This window comes from Pleurodeles waltl, chromosome 1_1 (genome assembly GCF_031143425.1).
Source record: "Pleurodeles waltl isolate 20211129_DDA chromosome 1_1, aPleWal1.hap1.20221129, whole genome shotgun sequence".
Lineage (NCBI taxonomy): Eukaryota > Metazoa > Chordata > Amphibia > Caudata > Salamandridae > Pleurodeles > Pleurodeles waltl.
The window spans coordinates 717302183-717324337 of record NC_090436.1 but is presented as its reverse complement, the minus strand read 5'-3'; the positions used below and the strand labels follow the sequence as shown (position 1 = coordinate 717324337).

The window sequence follows — 22155 nt, the reverse complement described above, 5'->3', positions numbered from 1 at the left end:
CAACGAGGTAGCACTTACTAACTAGCCAATAGAAAGTGATCCAGTTGGATAGATATTTTGTGCAAAACTGTGGACTCTTAGTAGTGAGCTTCCGTTCTGGCCATAATGCTCATTTCATAGAAATTAAACCTCAGCAGGAAGTACTTACAAATATAAACATAGCAGGTGCCTCAGTTGAAGCTCCACTTCTAGAAAGGACAAATTATCCTAACTCCTGGGCTTGACAAAGGGAAAGCAAGTGTGTTTACAGTGTGATTCCATATTGAAAAACAATCTGAAATCCTTCAAGTAGGTGAATGCATCTTTCATCGACTGGTGTGAAATCAGACACTCTCACACCCACTGTCACACCTAGACAGACACTTTCACACCCTGAGACACCCTCTCACACCTATTCTCACACCCAGAGAGCCAGGCCCTCCAGCCAACTCCTGCTGTGCATGACCTTTGGCCTTTGATTATGAAATATCAAGGTATCAAAATTATAAACAGTCTATTGTACAACATCATATCCTTCTGAGTGAATGGAGAGGAAGCGGTCTTTTGAGTACTGAAGAATTTCAATTCTTGTATGTCCAGAAACCTGTTGGGCCTTGCTTTTACATGCTTCCTAAGATCCATAAGAACAAGAACAACCCTCCACGCCGACCTATCATTCCAGCAAATGCTAGCCTCTTAGAACCTACTTCTATGAATTTAGATTTTTCTTTCATGTGTTCTGAACGTATCTTCTTATTGTAGAGACAGTGCTGATTTTATTACTAAGATTGAGGAGATACCTTGGCAGCCTTCGTACCTAATGGTAACCATTGATGGGGTCTTGTTATTTACATGTATTGATCACGAATGTGGGATTGTGGCATGTTGTTTTTTCTTTCAGGACAAGGCCATCTTTTTATATAATCACACAATGATAATTTTGGATATTTTAAAAAAATTCTGGAGAACAACTTTCTTCTATTTAATGGTTCAGACAGGTTACTGGTACAGTGATGGGAAGATGCTTTGCTCTATGTTTTGCAGGCATTTTCATGGGGTGGTGGAAGGAACAACATGTCTGAACAGAAGAGAACACTAGATGGACTAGGCATATAATACTTTGGACCAGGTTTATTGATGATCTTTTTGTAACATGGGATGATCCAAAGAGACAGTTGCAAGGATTCCTCGAGTACATCTCACACAATGAGCTGAATTTGGCATTTACACACCAGATACACAGCATGGAAATTGTTTTTTTGGATGTGCATATGGAAATAAAGGGTGATAAAGTATGCACTTCCCTTTTCCGTTAAAAGAAAAATGGCAGGTAATAGTTTATTACATGTGGATAGTAATCATCCCACAAATCTTAAATGGAGTATCGTCTATGGGGAACTCCTTAGAGCTAAACAGAACTGCAGTAATGTGGAAGCATTTGAAAAGGAAGAGAGAACCATGCTAGCCAAATTCAGAACCAGAGGTTATCCCTGGCATGTAGTAAAGGCTGCCAAGGAGAGAGATAGAACTCAAAACAGATGGGAACTCTTTACCCAGAGAGCCAAGGCTTCAGGTGGTGAACAGGAAGCCAGGCTGATTACCACTTACAATTCTAAGTCAGCCTATATCAAAAAAATGATCACGAAACACTGGCATCTGATTAAATCTGATCCTGTCATTGGAAAGAAAATGTCACCATATCCCCTGATCACTTATCGTAAATCTAAGTCTCTGAGAGATATGTTAGTTCAGAGTAACCTAAGTATGAAAACCAAACAGGAAGATTGGTTGTCAGAACAGAAAGGATTTTTCAAATGTGGAAAATGCAAAGCATGCATAGGCAGCAAGAATGTAAAAACGTTTGTACTACCCAATGGAAGAAGTAGGAAAATTGACAAATTTATTACATGCAACAGTGACTTTTGTGTTTATGTCCTCACCTGCCCGTGCGCCCTAATATATGTGGGAAGCACAATTTTACCCATAAAGAAGTGAGTTCTTTAACATTTGAGGGCGATAAAGAATAGCGATCAGAACTACCCAGTAGCGAGACATTGTAAAGAAATGTATTCCCAAAATCCTGACATGCTTTAATTTTTTAACATTGACAGGGTGCTGTGCTCAGCCAGAAGTCGACAGGGAAAAGAGTTTATGCCTTATGGAATCAGAATACATTGTCCCTCTTCATAGTAAGACCCCGATTGGGCTTAACTGGGTTGAGGATCTTTTTGTGGGTTGAGTCTTAGGTTTTCATGATTTCCCATATATGGATGTTTTATTTGTGGGATTTCTTATAGAGATGATACAAGCTTTTTGTAGGTCACAAATGCTCCGTAAGAATTTAGAAGTAGATATTCTTACACATATATATTTTTGTGATAATAGTATCAAAAACATTTTTGTGGTTTGGCTCTTCAAGAATTATTATGACCACTTGGCTGGAATATATATATATATATATATAGATATATATATATATATATATATATATATATATATGATTTAAAATGATCTGTAATGGGGAGAGATTCAATGATTTAATGATTTAATGTTAGGGTTTAGGGGGTAGTGTTAAAAGGTTATAGCGGTCATTTTGTGGTTCAGGATAGGTAGTGGTAAGGGTAATTTCAGGTTTTAGAGTGGGTAGTGGTAAAGGATGGTAAGGATAATTTTAGGGTTTAGGGGTGGGAAGTGGTAAATAATAGCAAGGTAAATTTTACGGCTCAATGGTGGGTAGTGATGAATGGTGGTAATGGTAAATTTAGGGCTTGGGGTGTGTAGTGGTATACGGTGTTAAGGGTAATTTTAGGGCTTATTGGTGGATAGTGATACAGCATGATGAAGCTAATTTTAGGGTAAGGGGTGGGTAGTAATAAACAGTGCTAAGGGTAATTTTAGGGTTTATGGCTGGGTAATGGCAAACTTTGGTAAGAGTAATATTAGGGTTAAAGGTGGGTAGTGGTATATGGCAGTAAGAGTAATTTTAGGGTTTTGGGGTGGGTAATGATAAAGGGTGGAAATGATAATTTTAGGGTTTAGAAGTGGGCAGTGGTATTGGGTGGTGAGGGTAAATTTAGGGAGTAGGGCTAGCTAGTGATAAGGGTAATATTAGGGTTTAGAGGGGAGTAGTAATAAAGGGTAGTTTTATGGTTTAGGGGTGAACAGTGATATAAGGTGGTATGGGTAATTTTAGGGATGGGTATGTTATAGGGTGCTAAGGGTAATTTTAGGTTTTATGGTGGGTAGTGCTAGAGGGTGGTAAGTGTAATTTAAAAAAGGGGGGTTCACATTAATATAACTAGTGCACGTCCATACACACTGTTTTAGCTCACTAACCACACATTTATAACTATAACTCGTCACTCTGCCATGCACTGTGTTCTCACAAATTATGTGATTTGAGATGTCATATGTGAAGGGGTATGATTTCATAAGTTATAAGTGACATGATATTGAAGGGTATATGCTGTGCATGGAGAGGGTGTTGTAGTTGTGTGCTTAGAAACCTGAACGCAATGTGTATGGAGGTTTACTAGGTTTAATTTTGTGGAGATTGTGCATACATTTAAATTAAAGGTATAACTGTAACTTTACACATTCTAATGTTTGTGTAGTTTTAGTTTGGTTTGCTTAGAAAGAGGAAATAAAGTTATAGTAACTTAAATATGGTGCATAAATTATAAACGGAAGGTATCCCTTTATGTTTAGAATTTCCGATGTTTATGTAGTTTAAATTTGGTTTATATAGAAAGAATAAATACAATTTTCCTAACTATAACTAATTTGTAACTCTTGGTCATTTTTATTGAATGTCATTTTTTTTGTTATTTTTATTAAAAATGTGTTTCAAATTGTACAGGCCACGGTTGTTTAGTGGAGTGTTGCTATGTGGAGTGTAGTACAGTACAGTAGATGAAAGTGTTGTACAGTGGAGTGACGTAGAGCAAAGTATCATCGAGTGGAATGGAGTACAATGGAGTGGCGTAGTGTAGAATGGGGTAAAAGTCCTGGAATTGAGTGATATGACGCACAATAGAGTGCTGTGGAGTGAAGTGGAGTAGACTAGTGTAGCATGTAGTTAAGTGTCATAAAATGGACTACAGTAAAGTGGTGTGTCATGTAGTAAAATGTTGCACTACAGTGGAGTGGCACTGAGTGTAGTACAGTGCTGTAGAGTGGAGTGACATATTGTAATTGTAATCATATTTTTATAGCACTTACTGCCTCTGATGAGGCATTGATGCGTTTTTCGGCGAGTAGCACGCTACTCCAGAACCCAAAAGGATTAGTGGTGGATTAGTATAGGGAAATATGAGTACAGTATTAGTATTAGTTTTAGCATGAGTTGATTTGGGAGAAGGATATGTGAGTTTGTTAATAGGTTTGAATATAACAATGGAGGGATAGAGGAGGGAAGAAACCAGAAGTATTAATTGGGAATTTATAGTAATAGGATGAGGCTTGGGATGAGTAAAGGAGAGCTGGAGGAGGGAGGTGTCTGTAGGAAGGGGTCAGGGAGAATATGGTAGAAGGGGCTTTGGATGAGTCAAAGGTGAGAAATGTGAGGGGGAGTATAGTAGGGTTGTTTGGGAGACCATAGAAGTAAACTGAGGTTCAGGGTGAGCCAGGAGTAGTAGAGGAGGAAAGAGCTTAAGCAGGGTTATTTTGGAGATCATAGTAGTGGAATGGGTTTGGGATGGGTCAGAGAGTGGGGATGGAGGATAGATTGATAGTGGTAAAAGGTGACGGGGAGACAGAGTAAAGCTTACAAGAGAGATTTTTTTGTTAACCTAATAACCCAACAGTGTGTTAGAGTGTGGTAGAGTGGAGTGGGATAGGGTGTTGTTGAGTGGAGTGGCATATAGTGGCATTGTGCGGAGTGGCACAGAGTAGTTAGTGGGGAACAGTTGTGCGCAGTGTACATTGCAGTACTGTGTCGTAGAGTGAAGTAAATTGTGGTGCAGCTGCAAAAAGGGAGTTGTTTAGAATGTCACAGAATGGAGCAGGGTGTCATACAGTTACATAAAGTGTATTAGAGTGTTATATAGTGACCAATTCTGGAATATAGTGCTGTTATGTGGAGTGGTATAAAGTAGAATAGAGTTTGCTACACTAAAGGGGCATAGAGTGTGGTAAAGTAAATTAAAGTGTTAGAAAACAGAGTAGACTGCAGTTGCATAAAGTAGAGTAGCATAGAGTGCAGTATTGTAGAGTGTTGTGTTGTATGTAAGCCTATTATACTGTAGAGCTTTCCTAAAAGTACACATTAATAAGCAAAAAAGATCACTGTTAACATATTTTCTTAAAACTAAATATATGACTCCATTACATATATCTGATTTTACCACCCCCTCAATGTCACACTCCAATTCACTCCTGCATTTGTACTCAAACATTCATACACTTGCATGTACCATACAACCCCACCCCAGCCATTCGTCCCATACACTGCATAGTGCAACAGGAAAAGAGATATCCAATTTCAGCCATTGTTGGGTTGCAGGCTGGGATGTTCACTCAAAATCATTCAACGTACATTTCGGTGGAATAAAAGAAATGTCTGTCAGCCTTCTCCAGGATCACCTTTAGAGTAATTTCGCTAGGGGTGGATCTATGAGGGGGGGTATTCTGAAAAGCAACATATGCAGTTGAGCAACTGGCCAGACCGAGATGCCTGGTTCATAAATTATACTTTGCTACAACACTGAGTGCAATCCACTGTTTGAGCCACATACCCAGAAATGTGTACCTCCACCTAGGTGTCTAAAGTGATACCACGTTGTGATCTGTTCAATACCTGCTTCCTTATAACCAGTGAGGCAAAATCAACTAATCACCAAACCCAAATTCTCATGTGGTTGAATTGCATGCCGCAGAATAGGAGGCCATATGCATTTATGTTTGTGGCTAATACCTGGTGGTATTTCACAGGACTTCGCCAGATCAGGATTCTAAAGAGTGAAAAAGCAGTGTAAAGCAATCTGCTGCTATTGGGCCCCAAGTTCTAATGTCTGTGTGGAACACTATGAACAGCAAGGACAACAAACTTCGTTTTAGGACAAGGTGGAACAGACCACAGCCTGGTATCACTTTAGACACCTACGTGGAGGCACACAATCTGGGTGCATGGTTCAAAAAGTGGATTGCACTCAATGTTGTAGCAAAGAATTATGTGTTAAGCAGGAGTTCCGGTCTGACCAGTTGCTCATCTGCATATGTAGCCTTGCAGAATACCTTCATAGATAGTAAAGTGTCATTCAGCGGAGTGGCATACAATAGAGTGGTGTCCACTGGAATTGAGTTGAGTGCAGTGGAATACAGTAGAGTGGCATAGAGTGGAGAGGAATACAGTGGAGTAGTGTAGCTTTTGAGTGGCAGAGAGAACAATACAATACTGCAGAGTGAAATGGCGTGGTGTAGAGTGGTGTACACTGGAGTGGTGTTGAGTGGAATAGCATACAGTGGGGTGACATAAAGTGAAATAGCATATAGTGGGTTGGAGTAGAGTAGAATGGCATACAGTAGAGAGTGGCATACAGAGGAGTGTCCTAGATTGTAGCTGCATGTCGCACAATTGAGTGACTTGTCACTGAGTGGAGTGTTGTGCCATACAGTGAAATGGAATGGTGCATCATAGAGTGAATTGTCGTGCTGTACAGTGGAGTGGAGTGGACTGGAGTGTTGTAGAGCCTAGTGTAAGGAGACATTGGGCCTGATTTAGATCTTTGCAGAGCGGAATATTCCATCACAAAAGTGACCGATATCCCATACACTGTATTATGATCTCATTATATGCTATGGAGATCATAGTAAAGTGGGCAGGCTATCCATCACATTTGTGACAGAGTATTTCATCCACCAAGATCTAAATCAGGCCCATAGTGTGAAAATGGCAGAATGGATGTTCATAACATTTTTCAGGAATATGCAGAGTAATGCAAGACAGCAATTTGTGTTGCCTTACATTTCTTCTGATTTTCCAAGCAATGCATGGTGAGGTATGGTGGACTTGTGTTACTTAGTAGATCTGATTTAAGTATTGTCTTACCCTTACAACACCATGAGTGATGGAAAGGTAATGTAATACAATGATACATCTGTCCCTTTGTGATATATTGTGCCTTGGACCCCTCCTGGAGCCATTAATGGCCCTGGGGACCGCTAGCCCACAGGACCAGCTCCTCCTATCTCCCAAGGTGCCCGCCCTAGGGAGATAGATGTTTGCTTTGGCTTGGCAGGAGCTATGACAGCTCCTGCCAAGCGACAGCAAACACTTCACTTCCGCAAGCAGGAGCTGTAAAACTGCTCCCACTTGCTGGAAGCAGAGTTTTAATATGTTTCCCTGCCCACTGTCATGTATCCCTCTTTCAAAAATTGGCCAGGCCCTAGGGGCCCTGGTGTCCAGATCTGGCAAGGAGGGGGCCCTTTGGAGGGTTGGCAGCAGGGTCTGACCACAGGCCAGTTCTTACAGCAATCTCTGCACCACACTGCCAAAGACATTGTGTGGCATAGGGTCGGGTACTTATGGAGGGTAGGCTGCAGGGCCTGGCCACAGACCAGGACCTGTGGCCAACCACTGCTGCACATGGCAAAAGGCTGTGCATTTGTGGGGTTGGCTGCTTATCTGGGTTAGCCATAGGGCCACTGGCCATGCCCTGCGGCCAACTCCTGCTGTTCCTGACCAAAGGCTGTGCATGGTGTGTGGGTGGGTGCTTATAGAGGGTAGGCTGCAAGGCCTGGACACAGGCCAGGCCCTGTGGCCAAACCCCACTGCTTATGGCCAAAGCCATGCCTGCCGCAGGGTTGGGTGCTTATGGGGGTTTCACAGCAGGACCTGCCTGGGGGCCAGGCCCTGCGGCCAACTCCCAAGCACAAGGCCGAAAGTGGTTGGATTAACATGAAGTAATTAAAAATTATTTAACGTTAAATAAAAACATAGATATTCACTGGAAAAAAACAAAGGTTACAAGGACATTGTAGTTAGGAAATAGAATTTAAAAAAGCATGGAAATGACTTAAATATCCAAAGGTTGCATGGACGTTATAGTTAGGCTCAGATTCTACTCGCACAAAACCAGTAGTTCTAGTTATTCAGCAGTTATAGTTATGGTTTCCTCAAGTAACTATAACTCATGCCCTAAGGGAACTATAACTTTTCAACCTCACCATGCATTGATAATTAACCCAGATATTACATCACTCATTACATCTTTTATGACATCACTTCTAATATCAGTGTAACATTTTCAGTAAAATTATTGATGAGACAGCTGTGCATGGTGGGGGCGCTAGTTGTAGTTACCTCAGGAAATTATAGTTTTCTTTTTTATCGTTTTCTATGGAAATTAGGTCCTAACAATAACTACCTACTGGCGACAGCCTGTAGGTAATATATGTGTATATATATATATATATATATATATATTTATATATATATATATATAGATAGACAGATATATATGTATATATATACATATATATATGTATATCAAAGATACCTGCTTGGTAAAATCATGCGTGGTTAAATCATACATCCTTCACCTACTTAGCTTGTTCAAGTGTTTTGCCAGTGTTATGTCTACTGTGTTTTGGGGCCAGCCGCTCATTTTTCAGGGTGAGAGTCTCTGCAAATGTCCACCTACAATGAAAGAGCCAAACCACCCGCATGCCCAAATATGTCTAATTGGCTAGCTGAAAGATCAAGTACCCTATGAGTAGAGGAGAAAGGAAGGGTCAATGGTACAGTGACATTATTACAGTACAGCACACTTCAAAATAGTCACCACAATACCAAGGGACATCAATAGGATGGCTCTTAGGATTTGAAGTTCACCAGACCAGTAGCGGAAAGAAAAACGTACAAGGGTATAGAATGTATTGCAAGCTTTAAACGCATTAAAATCTCTGCGTGTGTTCAAATGAAGTAGTGAGGCTTCCAGGAAAGTATTAGAGGATTCTACAAGGTTCGGTTACAGCTCTTTGGAGACTGTCTGAAGCTGACTACAGTGAAGACATCCATAGTGTTCTCTAAAACACAACACTTTACTCCTCTAGTTCTGTGAGAAAAAAAGATGGCTGAAACTCATAGTTGAACCATAAACATGACCAAATATATTTTATTCCCCCTGCTGTACTTTTTTTGAAGACCCACTACAATCTGCTCTAGATGCAGATTAGAGTTTATATTCGGGCTATCTACACATTCTCCAACTACTAAACGAGTTCCACAAAGGTGCAGACTCTCCATGTCTACTCAGTTTGGTTGCTGTGCCCAAACAGAACAGTCCTAATGTAGTGAACTAATACTATTGGTTGAAACAGTAGAATATCAAAACATCGGAAACATAAAGTGTAAGTAAGAACATTGCTAAACTAGGGGGGAAAGACAGGGCAGTATTGATGTTAGCGGTGGGGAGCTCCCATATAGGTGACACAATCATCTTCGATTAATAAGGATCATTTCTTAAGGGAAGCCTGTCTGACTACAGGAAGGGAAATTTAGTAACAAAGATTTACTCAGAGAAGTGTTTGCAGTGCTTTTGCGAAGTGACTATAAGACTTCTTAAGATATTAGGAAAATAAACAAGTTAAAAGGTTAGTTAAAACTCGGATGAGAAACTAAAATAAGGGTAATCTGATGTAAGTTTCAAACATTAAAGGAAACAAATATTTTAATGCTTACCAGGAAAAATCTGCGTTGCAAAAGAAAAACCAAAAGCAAACATGAAATGTGCTACAATTACATTTCGAAAATAGGGCAGCAGTGCAATACTTTCTGGTACTGACTAAAGTTCTTCTCACTCTAACAGTAAATCTTACTGATAAACACTATCGTCAAGTAAAAATGTTAGCATATTGAGAGAGTTTTTCTCAGATTCCAGAGCACGATTTCCCTTTCCAGGTGGATTCCTTATGACCTCATTTCAAGCCTACAATAAAATGCTCAGTGTCCACTGGTTTACTACAATAGTACACATACCGAGTCTATAGGAAGTTCTTCATTCACTAGACATTGGCAAGAAGTCTCACATGCAGGTGACATTTCCATCAGCTCTGTTCCGGAGCTTCTGCACTTCAGGAGAGATCGAGGCCCAATATTTCCTTGGGGGTCAGCAAGAGTCTAGCACCAGATCATCAGGAGAACGGTACTGTTTCATACATTAAGTTGCAAACTTCAGACACATCTACACAGTTTAACAAGGAGGAAAAACATTAGAGAAGCATGCAAGAAAGCGATCTGTTCTTTATCTGGCAGATCTGTCTAGACAGGGGAACAGGCAGGAGAATTTAAGTTTTGAAATCAGTTTGTGATTAGCGATGGCCTCGTAACAAATTAAACAAAAGTTCTCATGCATTTCCTACCTAATCATGAGGGCAAAGTGACTCTGGGGGAACCTGAAATTTTTATTTTTTTTCTATTGACCTTCACATATCTCTTACGAAACTATTAAACAAATATGTGAAGGTTGTGAAGTCCCATGAGATATGGGCGTTTGAGTGAAAATCAAGACGTTTGTGAAGGTTAACTAACTTAAGACTCCATATTTGCAACATTTTCTTTTTAAGAGTAGTTTGCCATACCTTTCTCTCACAAGTTTTGAGTGTCTTGGGTGGAAGCATTAGTCCAGTCTCTGCTGGAACAAGAAAGTCTCAAGCTGAAAAAAGAACATCCGAGTAGAGAAACTCCACTCCATATCAGCCAGGGAACTCTCTACTTTATTTCCCTAAACTTAAACTTTCTCTTATTTAATGTACCAATTAAATATTGCCTGGGGACCCACAGTCATAACCTGAAGGACGGGCAGTACTCTGCTATAGCCAACTGGACAACCCATCTTAGTAACAGAAAGGGCAAAAAAAATAGTAAAAAATGAGGGAGTAGTATTACATACTAACCATTGTAAGACCGAAAGTAAAGAGCACTTGGAGGGAGTGTTAGAGATTCACTGCACAGAGGACCTTGTTGCAGGGGCCTCAACCTTCTGAATGATAACCATAACATAACAGGTCTCAGTCAACAGTGAATTTATTTACCACATCAAACATAAACCTGTGATGCTGAAAAAATGACATGCTGAAAAGACCTCAATGATAACTATAATAATACTAATAGTCATCTAAATATCTTGTTGATTTGATTACTTAAATTACTAGGCAAATACAATTCTGTAAGAAATTGGGATATCAGTGAAGGGGCTGAGTACCCATCTCAAGTAATAACCATAACTCTTGTCAAGGTAAATGCTTAAAGTCACTAAATTAACCTGAGCTCAACCCCAGTCAGCATAAGCACAGAGCAGACAGGCTTAACGTAGAGGCACTGTTTAAGTATTTATGCAGCACACAAACAGTAATAAAGTGAAAACACAACACAAGAAAAATCCCAAACCCATTTAGAACAAAAGAGAACATTTTAATTAGAAAATTAGACCAAAATGACAAAACACAAAATCCAATCAGCTGAACCAGAGATTTACAATTTTTTAAATGTTTAAGTAAAAATAGCACCATGAAGCAGAAAATGTTAATTGTGGGTATCTGGTTGCGCTAGACAAAGACAAAGTCACAAGTTTTGGCCGACTGCGATGGAGTGCGGGCCAGATTGAGGGACTAGGTTAGCCCTGCTGAAAGAGTTACCTTCTCAAACTCCAGAACACAGAGTTTACAGGAGGAGCTCAACTGATGCCAGCCAAAGGTCTGGAACCTTGGGAGGCACTTTTTGGGGATCAGGAACTCACTCCAATAGAGACTGGCAAAGTTCAGACAGGGCCGGTTGCAGCAGGTCATCTGGGCAGTTGCGGGGAGGCCTCTGGAACGTGTTGTGTCCCTCTAGCTCAGAAAAGACGGTAAGCTAACTGACTTTTGGAGTCACTCAGGTTAGCCTGAGATGAAGGGATCAGGTCCAGTATTTGTTCTCGGAGAGCAGAGCAGGCCTCAAGCAGAAGGACAATCATCTGAAGAACAAGACAGGCCTCAAGCAGCAGGGCAGTCCTCCGTTAGCAGCACTGCAGACCTATGAAGAACAAGGTTCTTCACAGGTCCAGGAGTGAACTGATGAGTGGCTCAGGAGATCTGTTATGTATACTTAATGCCACCCTTTGAAGAAGGGGAAACGTTGATCTACCCCATCATCTGGTTCAGGAACATTCCTTTCTTCCCCTTATGTCCCCTGCCCAGGCTCCAAGAAATCTAGGGTGACAAAAAGTTGGTGTCAAGTTCCTTAGTGGATGTGCTGGAGGTAGCCCTTTGAAACTTAAGTGGGGCAGAAAAGAACTCTTCCCCTCCCATCCTGGCAGGATAATCCTCCCCCGGCTACACCCAGTTCCAATTGTTCATAGTACATGTCCAACTTTTTAAATACATTGCACCCTGCCCTATCGGTTGTTTAGGGTCTATCCTAAGGGGACACATATATTAAAAAGGGAAGTTTAAGCCTGGCAATAGGTGTAAATGGCAGTTTAAAAATGCAAAATAGCTGCTATGGCAGATCAGAGACATGTTTGAAAGAGCTACTTGAGTTGGTGGCACAATAAGTGCTGTAGACCCAGTAGTGACCTTTAATTCATAGGCCCTGGGCACCTGTGGTACCACTTTGCTAGGGAATTATAAGTAGATTAAATGTGGCAATGAGGTGTAGGCCGATTTTACCATGTTTAAGGAGTACACACAAGTACCTTAGCACTGGCTATCAGTAGTGAAATGCACAAAATCCTAATGCAAGCAAAAACTAATTTCAGCAAACAGGAGGTGATAAGGCTAATTGTTTGGGGGAAGACTACACCAAAGGCTTTCAGATCTAACATTATCTCAATGCTGTCCCTTAAAACAGCCAACCTTGTCACAGTGAATGTAGCTTTTAGGGCCTTTTCACTGTAAAGACATCTTTATTAATAAACTTTACATATCCTAATTTTGAATACCACGCATCCTGACACCTAGGGGTGGCTTATAAATATTTAAAAGGAAGCTTTAGGCCTGTTGCAAGGGGTTATTTTAACATGTCAAATTTGCAGTTTTAAAACTGTCCAGTCAGGCTACATAGTGTAGGCCTGCAGTCATGTTTGCATTATCCCTCGAGTAAGTAGCACAATGGGGACTGCAACCCATTGCTGACATTTAATTTAGAAGCCTTCGGTACACATTGTAACATATACCAAGGACTGATAGCTAAACTAAATATGTCAGTTAGGGGTATGGCAATGTTATCATTTTGAAAGGGGCAGCAAAGGCACTTTACTAAAGGTGAGCAGGGAATAAAGTGCACCGAGTGTCTACAGCCAGCAAAACATTCAAGGTAAATCTCTGGGGGTGCACCATGCAAAAATTGTAATTTCTACAACATTCTACAAATTTCTATGCCTTTCAGCTCACATTCGGAAGAGATCTAGAGCAACTGGCATATTGTCTAAGTGAAAATATATGGCTAAGTTTATTCATCAAAAAATACTGATATTTTAAAAAGAGATGCCTTTGAAAAAGTAAAATATATCTAGACCCCAATTGAAGATAAGTGGACCATTACTCTCAAGAGCGTCCTTAAAGAATGTTCTTAATATTACATATCCATTTAAGGCTATATCCTGGCTTAACATATGGTAGTGGATAACTAGCTTTAGCCATATCTTGCCCCATACGTTATGCTAGTGTCCTAACAAGGCAGATAACAGTGGTATATTAGCATCCTTAGGTACAATGTACTATTCTGGTTTATTGTCCATATGTTCAAGTAAAGTTTGCTTAGTTAGGGCCCAAACAATGCACTTTAGTTGAATTGTTTTGTGGTGAATTAAAGAAGCTAGGATACCGTTTAGTGTATAAAGCCTTGCATCTTCAACAAGCAGTCTGTGAGGTACTGCTAACAGCCCACTAATCTAGAAGCTTTTGCTTGGTTGAAATAATTTGTGTATACTAAATTGAAAAGTGTGTATTCAACACACAAAAGTTTGCATTTCTGTCAATCAATCAAATAATGGATTTGTAGAGCATGGCTTATCACCTGTAAGTGTACGGAGCTGGTACGGTCCACTTTCTCTGTCAAATAGCCACGTCCTCTATGTCCTTTGGAATTCCTGTAGAGTAGGGGAGGTCCTGAGGTGTGTGGAGAGGGGGTTCCAGGCCCTAGCTGCAAGGTAGGAGAAGGAGCGTCCTCCTGTCCTGCTCTGGTGTATGCAGGTGATGTGCGTCAGTGAGATGGAGGTGGAGGCGGAGCAGAGGAGTCTGGCAGGTTTGTGGAATTTCAGACAGTGGTTGACCTAGACTCGTGCAGGACCTTAAAGTCATTGGTGAGGAGCTTGAAATAGCATCTGTTCTGTATAGGGAGTCAGTAGAGCTCTCTGAGGCGGGGGTGATGTGGGTATGTTGAGGGAGTCTTGCTGTGGTGTTCTGTATGGTCTAGAGTCTTTGGATGAGGTGGGCCTTGATTCCCACATAGAGAGTATTTCCATAGTCCAGTTTACTGGTGATGAGAGCCTGGGTGATGATGAGTATCATGTTTTGGGGTAGTCACTTGAAGATCTTGCACAGCATGCACAGGATTTAAAAGCAGGAGGATGATACAGCACTGACTTGAGATCTCATGGTAAGTTTGCTGTCCAGGATGATACCAAGGTTCCAAGCGTGATCGTCGGGGTTGGGCTGGGTGCAAGTTTTGTTGCTGTGCTGAAGAACAGGACTTTTACCTTGTCCATATTGAGATTAAAGCATTTGTTCCTCATCAAGTGGGCGATGCTGGTCATGCATTTTTGGAAGATGGTTCTAGTGAAGGTGGAGTTTTCGGAGGTGGAGAAGATGAGATGTGTGTCATCGGTGTAGGAGATGATGTAGAGTCTGTGAGATCTGACTATGTGAGCCAGGGTGTGAGGTAGATGCTACAGAGGGTGGAGCAGAGCCACAAGTCTTGAGGAACTCTGCAGATAATTGGTTTGGGTTCAGGGGTGTAAGGTAGATTCTTTGAGTTCTATCAATGTGTAAGGATGAGGCGATCCATTCTAGAATTCATCATCTGATGTTTAGAGAAAAATGGTTGAATTTCCAATTTAATTTTGAGTTGAATTTCCATTTCAACCATTCCGACACTGAGTTGGGTAGTGTGGAAGCAGAGATTTCACTGATAAAATGTTGAGTCTTTACGTAATCATACTTATAGATTAATGCGTGGATTAATTAGATAATAATATTATGTTGACGACAATGTGACTAATTGAAAGGCCACCATATTATGTAAGGCCTATTTTTTGTTCAGGCTAACCTAAGCTGATGAAATTGTTCTGTCTTTACAAGAGAGTGTGTTTGTTAACTAAAACAAATAACAGAAATAAATGTGTATTTAGTGGCCTCTGCTGGGCTAAAGTAGAAGCAGATGCAAGGTCATTGTGTAATGCAAGCTGTATAAAATGTTTCTAATGTGTTCCTTAGCCTGACTGACTTCATTCTTTAAAGATATGTTTCTAAATGGTATGTCTTTCTTCGAGGGTAAAGGGATGAATAGGGTAGCAAATTTTGTAATCGATCTTCCTGTTACTTTGTATTTTCGTGGTGTGGAAACAAAGGATCCACAGATGAGGCGGAAGAAGAGGAAGTCTAAAACATAAAATGTATTAGTTTGCATTTCGTCAATTGAATAACAGCAAATCGAAAAGCTTGGAGTAAACTAATTGTATAATTTTGATATCTGTTATTGTTCTGATTGGTCATACATTTCTCACCTCATGCTTTATCCAATCATTTTCATTTAACAAGTTTAATTTAATGTTCATTCACCATTGTTCAGTAGTCAATCCTCCGGGTCATCCTTTGGGTGATTCTACTTTGGGATTCTTGTGTATCCTGAGACCTAGTGTTTCTATTGCTTTATGAAGTACTTAATGCTTAAATGGTTTACTGTATCTTATAGTCCAAAATGGTTTTGTGTTATAACCATTGAGATATTTTGTCTTTTGACTTTAGCATTGTTAATAAAGGGAAATAAATTGTTAACTTCTTAATAAACTGGTGTGGTTATTAAAGTTAAACTGATTTATGCATGTTATTTATGATGTCTATGACGTATTTCGAATGACATCACATCAGGACAAATTTGGTTTGGTTCATCGACCTAGTGTGTGAAATCCACTATTAAGTCTAAAATATATAGAAAGGGTTTCTCTGCGTTAACAGTAGCAATAAACATATGTTATTTCAATGCCAAGATGCTCTTCACAGTGAACCTGCACTCATGGAGGAGTAGTTATTAACTTGATTAAAGGGACAGTGCAACTATGGCTGTTTTTCTCTACCTGTATAGAGGCATTCCAAATTGATGAAGCCTTGTTACCTTACTGCTGGCAACCCTGCCTGATGTTCTGTGCTGATCACTGTTGATAATTCCTGCATGAGTTGGCCACTAAAGTAATCTTGTCCATTGTGGTCACTATTACAATACTTAATATTAGTAGCTCAAGATTATTTTCATTGAACATAAGTAGCTCTCATTACAGAAAAGATTAGAGACCCATGGTATAGAGGTTTTGCTCCTTGGTTCGCTGTTCAGTGTGGGAGATGGGTAAGGATGCAAGTCAGACTGGTGGCTTAATGTTTCTATGATACAGTACAGTGTGGTGTAATCGTGTTCTGAGATTAAGTGTAGTGAGGAAGTTTCAGAATTTGGGTTGTTACTTAAGAGGTGGTATCTCTACCAGCGTAATAGACACAGTTTGGCTAGGCACAACCCATTTCTAAGAGAACCACTGATCCAACCTTGCATCTCTGACACAAAGATTGTCTATGCCCCAAAAAAAGGTTACTAAGTTCAAGCAGTACCAAACAATTACAAAGTTGAGAACACACAAAATGCTCTACCAGAATGCTCAAAATCACATAAAGGGAACCAGAGTAACAAATTGTTAACATTTTTAGGGAAAAAACACCATTAAAATGCAACATGCCAATCAGAAGCTAGTTGAACTAGACCTAGGCATGATTTCAGGCTGACTGTGATGGAGCAGGGCTCAAGTAGGATACACAGAGTGCACCAGTCAAATCATTTTCCTTCTTACTTACTTGATCTCCTGAATATCTATTCCCACTCGTTGGGTAAAGCAAGGAGCTGATGAGGATCTCTCAAAATCAGAAACATCATCATTAAGGTCCCATTGAATATTTTTTTTTTCTCAGCAAAAGCTCTGAGCAGAACAAATAAGGGGTATTTAGTGACCTAGACTGATTTGCTGCTGGGTTAGATGTGCCACCTAGCCACAGTACAAGGTTTTACCTTCAAACTTAGCCACATCTCAAACCCCAGTAGCCAGATAAGGCTGCATCTGGAAGAATAGCCAGGCATGGATCCACAAGTGGTGATGTGTTTACTGTAAGGTTCCAGTGAAGCCGTTTTCGGCCTCACATAAAGTTCTGAGCAGGATAAACCTAGATTTTTTTCCTGGCAGCATTGCTCACTACCTGAAGAAGCCTCAGCACCTTATTTACTCCTCTGCAATTGAAACAAATGACAAAAGTCAACATTTCTCTAAATGCTGGGAAAGTTCCTCTGGGTCACTCTTGCATCCTTCAGATCATCAGGCAACAGGTATGGCTCAAAACAAGGCTCCTGCAGAGTCTAGTACTTACAAATGGGTTGGGACTTTTAGGAGTAATGCATTCTTCTACCTTATCTGTCACTGTGACCCAGCAGCCAATAACAAAAGGCGAACAATTGATCCATGAAGATCCATCCAATACCTGTATGCTTGGGCCTCCTTCTTCAAGCAGACATTTAGAGTCTTCTCTCTTCAAGATGATCTCTATCTTTCTGCTGCCAGAAACCAATATATAGTCCTCCAGGAGGAGGGTCAGTAAGAGTTAGCCAGTGTTATGTATTTGGCCTCTGTAGAAGGACTGTGAGACAAACCTGTTCTGAAACTAGTTTACACTCAGGTAGCACATAGTACTTTATATTAAAAAACGTCTTTCATTTTGGATTTTGAAAACCCATTAAAGAACATATTGATGAATGTAGCATTTTCACACACCAAGATAGGGAAAAAGTGATTTTATTATTAACTAGGCCTGTTCATGAAAAATGCAGCTTTACCTATTTTTAATTGGTACGTCTTTTTGGCAAACAGTGGCCCCATTTGGTTTCCCATGAATGATATGTTAGCACAAATAAAATCACATATATTTTAATTTTAAGGCAATATCACAAAACATTTTGCATCACATAATTGGAGGTATTACATGTACTGAGTGGTCAGTAAGGCAGTGCTTGATGCAAACTCTATTTATCACAGCATTATAAAAGCAGATTTGTGAAAGGGTAATTTGTGAAAAGAACATTTGTTCATGTTTAACCTGGGAGGCTGTTGTTAATGCAAAGTATTACCCTGGTATCACAACAACCTGTTACAAAAACATACCACAATAACAGCAACAAAGCACAGCAACAGAACCATGCATCACAGCACAGCAATGGAACAATATCATAACTAACGTAGACCATCACAATACAATACAACACATTAACAAATATAAGTATAGCGCAAAAAACAAACTCAACTGTGTAGCAAACCAGTACATCACAATATCCCAAGACATGACACCAATACAACAACACCATGCAGTAATACTCCCAACAGAAAACAACATACATTTGCAGCTTTGCTGTGCTAGGTTGTGTAGCATTTTTGTGTTCTGCTCTGGTCTAACTGTACTATGATGTGAATGTGCTTTTCTTCTGTTTTGATTTGTCATATTGTCTTGTGAAAAATCGTTAGCAGTTGCAAATGTTCCTGGCATTATTATTAGAGTATGTGTTGCTGGGGAACTTGTGCCAATCCAGTCTAGCCTGTAATTATTGATATTCAAATGTGTGGTTGAGTTATTTTGTTTTGTGTCGAAGTGTTGTTTTGGGCTGAATTGCGTTGTATTTTTGTGTTTAAATTGTGTTTTTGTGTTATAGTGGTACATTTTTGTGTTACTGAGTTGCATTTTGTTGTGATGGTTATGTGTTTTGTTTTTGTTCTGCTGTGCAATTGTGTTGCATTGTGGAACTGTGTACTTGTGCTGGACTGTAGTTCTTGCAATGCAGTCTGTTTTGATTGTATACAGTAGTCTTATGTCTTATTATATTTGCATGGTAATTTTCCTTTGTGGTGTGTCCTTTATAGGCATTTACAATTGCTACTATATTTCCAAACAAAAATATTCTCTTCAAGTTCCAGTTACAAGCAACCATTTACCAGTACGGTGGTAACATACTGCTACTCCAGCTCTTCAACAATTTACAGACAGTGTCTTATATGCACTCCGAGTGATCACTTTATTTGATTTGGCCCAGGACTAGTGGTGTAGATGCTTTGACCATTTTGTCTTTCAGCAAAAAGTACAGAGCCTGGCACTGAACCGAACCAGCTGTGGGCCTGCAACCCTTGCTGCATCTAAACTCCCCTGTGCACAGCCTGTGGCTGTGTGCAGGAGGTGGGTTAGCTCGTGACCAGGCCCTGTACCAATCCATTGTAAGCAGACACAACAGTGCACATGCCCTTCAGTTGGTGAGCGTAGTGTGGGTTGGGTCAGGGCTTAGTGGCAGGCCAGGCTCTGCCTACAGCCCATCTCGAGCACACACTGCCTACTTTTCACGGCCTTCAGCCATGTGCAGCAGGAGTTGGATACAGGGCCTGGCCTGTGCCTAGACTTTCCATTCCACTAGCCATGATTATGCAGTACTTGCAGTGCAAGGCCTCCAGTCGTATGCAGCTAGGATGGGCACAGGGTATAGAGACAACCTATCACTGGTAGCCAACCCCTAGTCCCGGCAGTATTGTCGTTTTAAATTGAAAATTAATTTTGCTGTATTTTCCTTTGTCTATTTTGGCCCCAAAACTCCCATGAATACTGCAAGTTCCGGCACAAAATTGTCGTTTTTTCATGTGCTTTTAACCTTTTTTCCCACTGCAGAGAACTTGTGATGACTCGCAGGTTTCAACATGTGAAAAAACGGATCCTCTCTCCAGCCAATCACATTTGTTAAAAAAAGGTCAAATGCGATTAACAGCAGTCACGAGTCATGATTTAAGTATAGAAGACATACACAAAAGTATTACCCAAATGGGGCCCATTCTGAATTTTATTTACACACATATCTCAAAACAATTATGAACAAATTCACACCAAACCAATCAAAGCACCTTTGAGTAAAGTTCTACTTTCAATCCAAGTTTGGAAAACACTTTTTTCACCCCCCCCTTAACGTTTTTCACATGGACAGGTCTTCTCAATACTTGCCATGCAGAACCTTAGCTGACTGAGGTAGTAGATTTCTGTCCATTGGATCAAAAGTTATATGACAATCAAAAATGCCTTTTCAATGGAAATCGCATTTGAACCACGTGCAACTGTATAACACACACACACACACATACACATATATATATGGGCAATGAATAGATGTAATTTACCTGCATTTCTTGACAAAACGATGAAGTTGGTCCAAAAAGTATTTGACATTGTTCATCTGCAGTGTAAGTCATTTCTGCCAATTTAGATGGAATAATTATCGAGCTGAGGCTTTGGGGATTTGTCTGGAGCAAACAGCTACTGGCCTTCGACCTGGCGACATCATCAGGTTTATTCAATATAAAGGGAAACAAATGTTTATTACATTACACCATAGAGGCATGTTCTGTGCATCTGTCAAAAACTATAGGCTTCAGATGAAGATCATTTTTTAGGAATTTTGTAACATTTAAACTTTAGATGGTTTGTCCAATCATCACTTAAAGAGAATACCGGAAAGGTTGAATAAACTTGTAAAAATGTAACACAGTATGCCCACATTAGAGCAAGCGTGGTAATCCTAACTAGCTGACAACTTTCTCTTTGCATGTTGTACCCACTCAAACTTCATTAAAGAAAAATTGGTGAAAACGGTGCAAGATTTCAAGCTTATGTTCACTGAAGAAACACAGATTACATAAGAAACAACAGTACCTTTGCAAATAACCCTGATTATTCTCCAAGGTTTTGCATAATTTGTTTACAAAAAATGGCAGAAATTGCATGAATCTTGATAGTGAAACAATCCTTAGCTGTAATAATTTGTGCCCATAGAGTTTGATACATGCCTAATATTATATATTATATATTATATTATAGAAATTAGTAAATTAAAGTGCAGGCACAACTTACACGTTAATTGTATGCACAATATACAAATCTGAATTATGAATATTCTATTCCTATGCCACTGCTAATTCATCCATATATATGCTGAAGTCACTATTTATTCATTCCCAGATGCCTGAAAGTCGGGGTGAATACTACTAAAACTGAAACATATGACTAATGGAAAATATAAGTCTATCTAATTGAAAAGTGTGACAGATACACCCCAGAGTAAGGGCCTCATTACGATTTTGACGGCCCAACAGTGGGACCACCAAACTCACAGGAAGGACACCACCTCCATGGCGGTAGCGTCCCCCCTGCCCTATTACAATGTCCTTGCCAGTCTGGCTGGCAGGAACATTGCAATTGAGCATTCCCGCTGGTCAAACCAGCAGGAACAGTGCTATGACAGAGCACTCAGCTCCCTTAAAAGACCAGCACCCTTGGAATGCGCACTGTATTCCGATGGTGCTGGGTAGGGAGGGTCTCTGCACTGCTCATGCTATAGGCCATAGGCAAGGGCAGCGCAGAGATGCCCCCTGTATCCCCCAGCACACCCTCACCGCCAGCCTTTCCATGCCGGTCAGACCACCATGGAAAGGCTGGCAGGGGAGTTGTAATCAGCCAGGCCGCGCTGAGTTCAGCACCACCATGGCTGAGCACAACTCTGACTGCCGCCATGCCATCTGGAACCATGTACCCTGCGGGGATGGCGGTCCCCTGACGGGTCTGCCTGTCAGGGATGTAATTGGCATTTGGATCACCTGGAGTACGGCGGACAGACAATTGACACAAGTGTGGCGGTCCTCAGACTGCCACACTCGCAATGAGGTCCTAAGTCTCTTGTTGCTATACAGTGTGCTTAATAGAACAACAAATCAGAGGAGGCTAGCAAAGAACTTAGGTCTTGATGTAGGAATTGACTGAGGCTACTCTGTCAAATTTAGAGATGACCGCCGGCTTAGTTGCCATTTCTGTCCATTGACAGGATCCACATCACAGCAGTACCTTTCAATTTACAAAAAGTTTGGTGGATGG

General features: G+C 40.4%; 1 protein-coding gene across 2 annotated transcripts in view; it reads right to left on the bottom strand.

The window, feature by feature from the left end:
- Positions 1–22155, bottom strand: part of ADAMTS19 (ADAM metallopeptidase with thrombospondin type 1 motif 19) — a 1141020-nt gene that overhangs the window by 545772 nt on the left and 573093 nt on the right. For both annotated transcript variants that reach the window (XM_069227292.1, XM_069227293.1), the window contains exon 10: positions 20409–20559. In XM_069227292.1, the coding sequence (XP_069083393.1) occupies positions 20409–20559 (151 nt within the window). The remainder of the gene's footprint in view (positions 1–20408; positions 20560–22155) is intronic.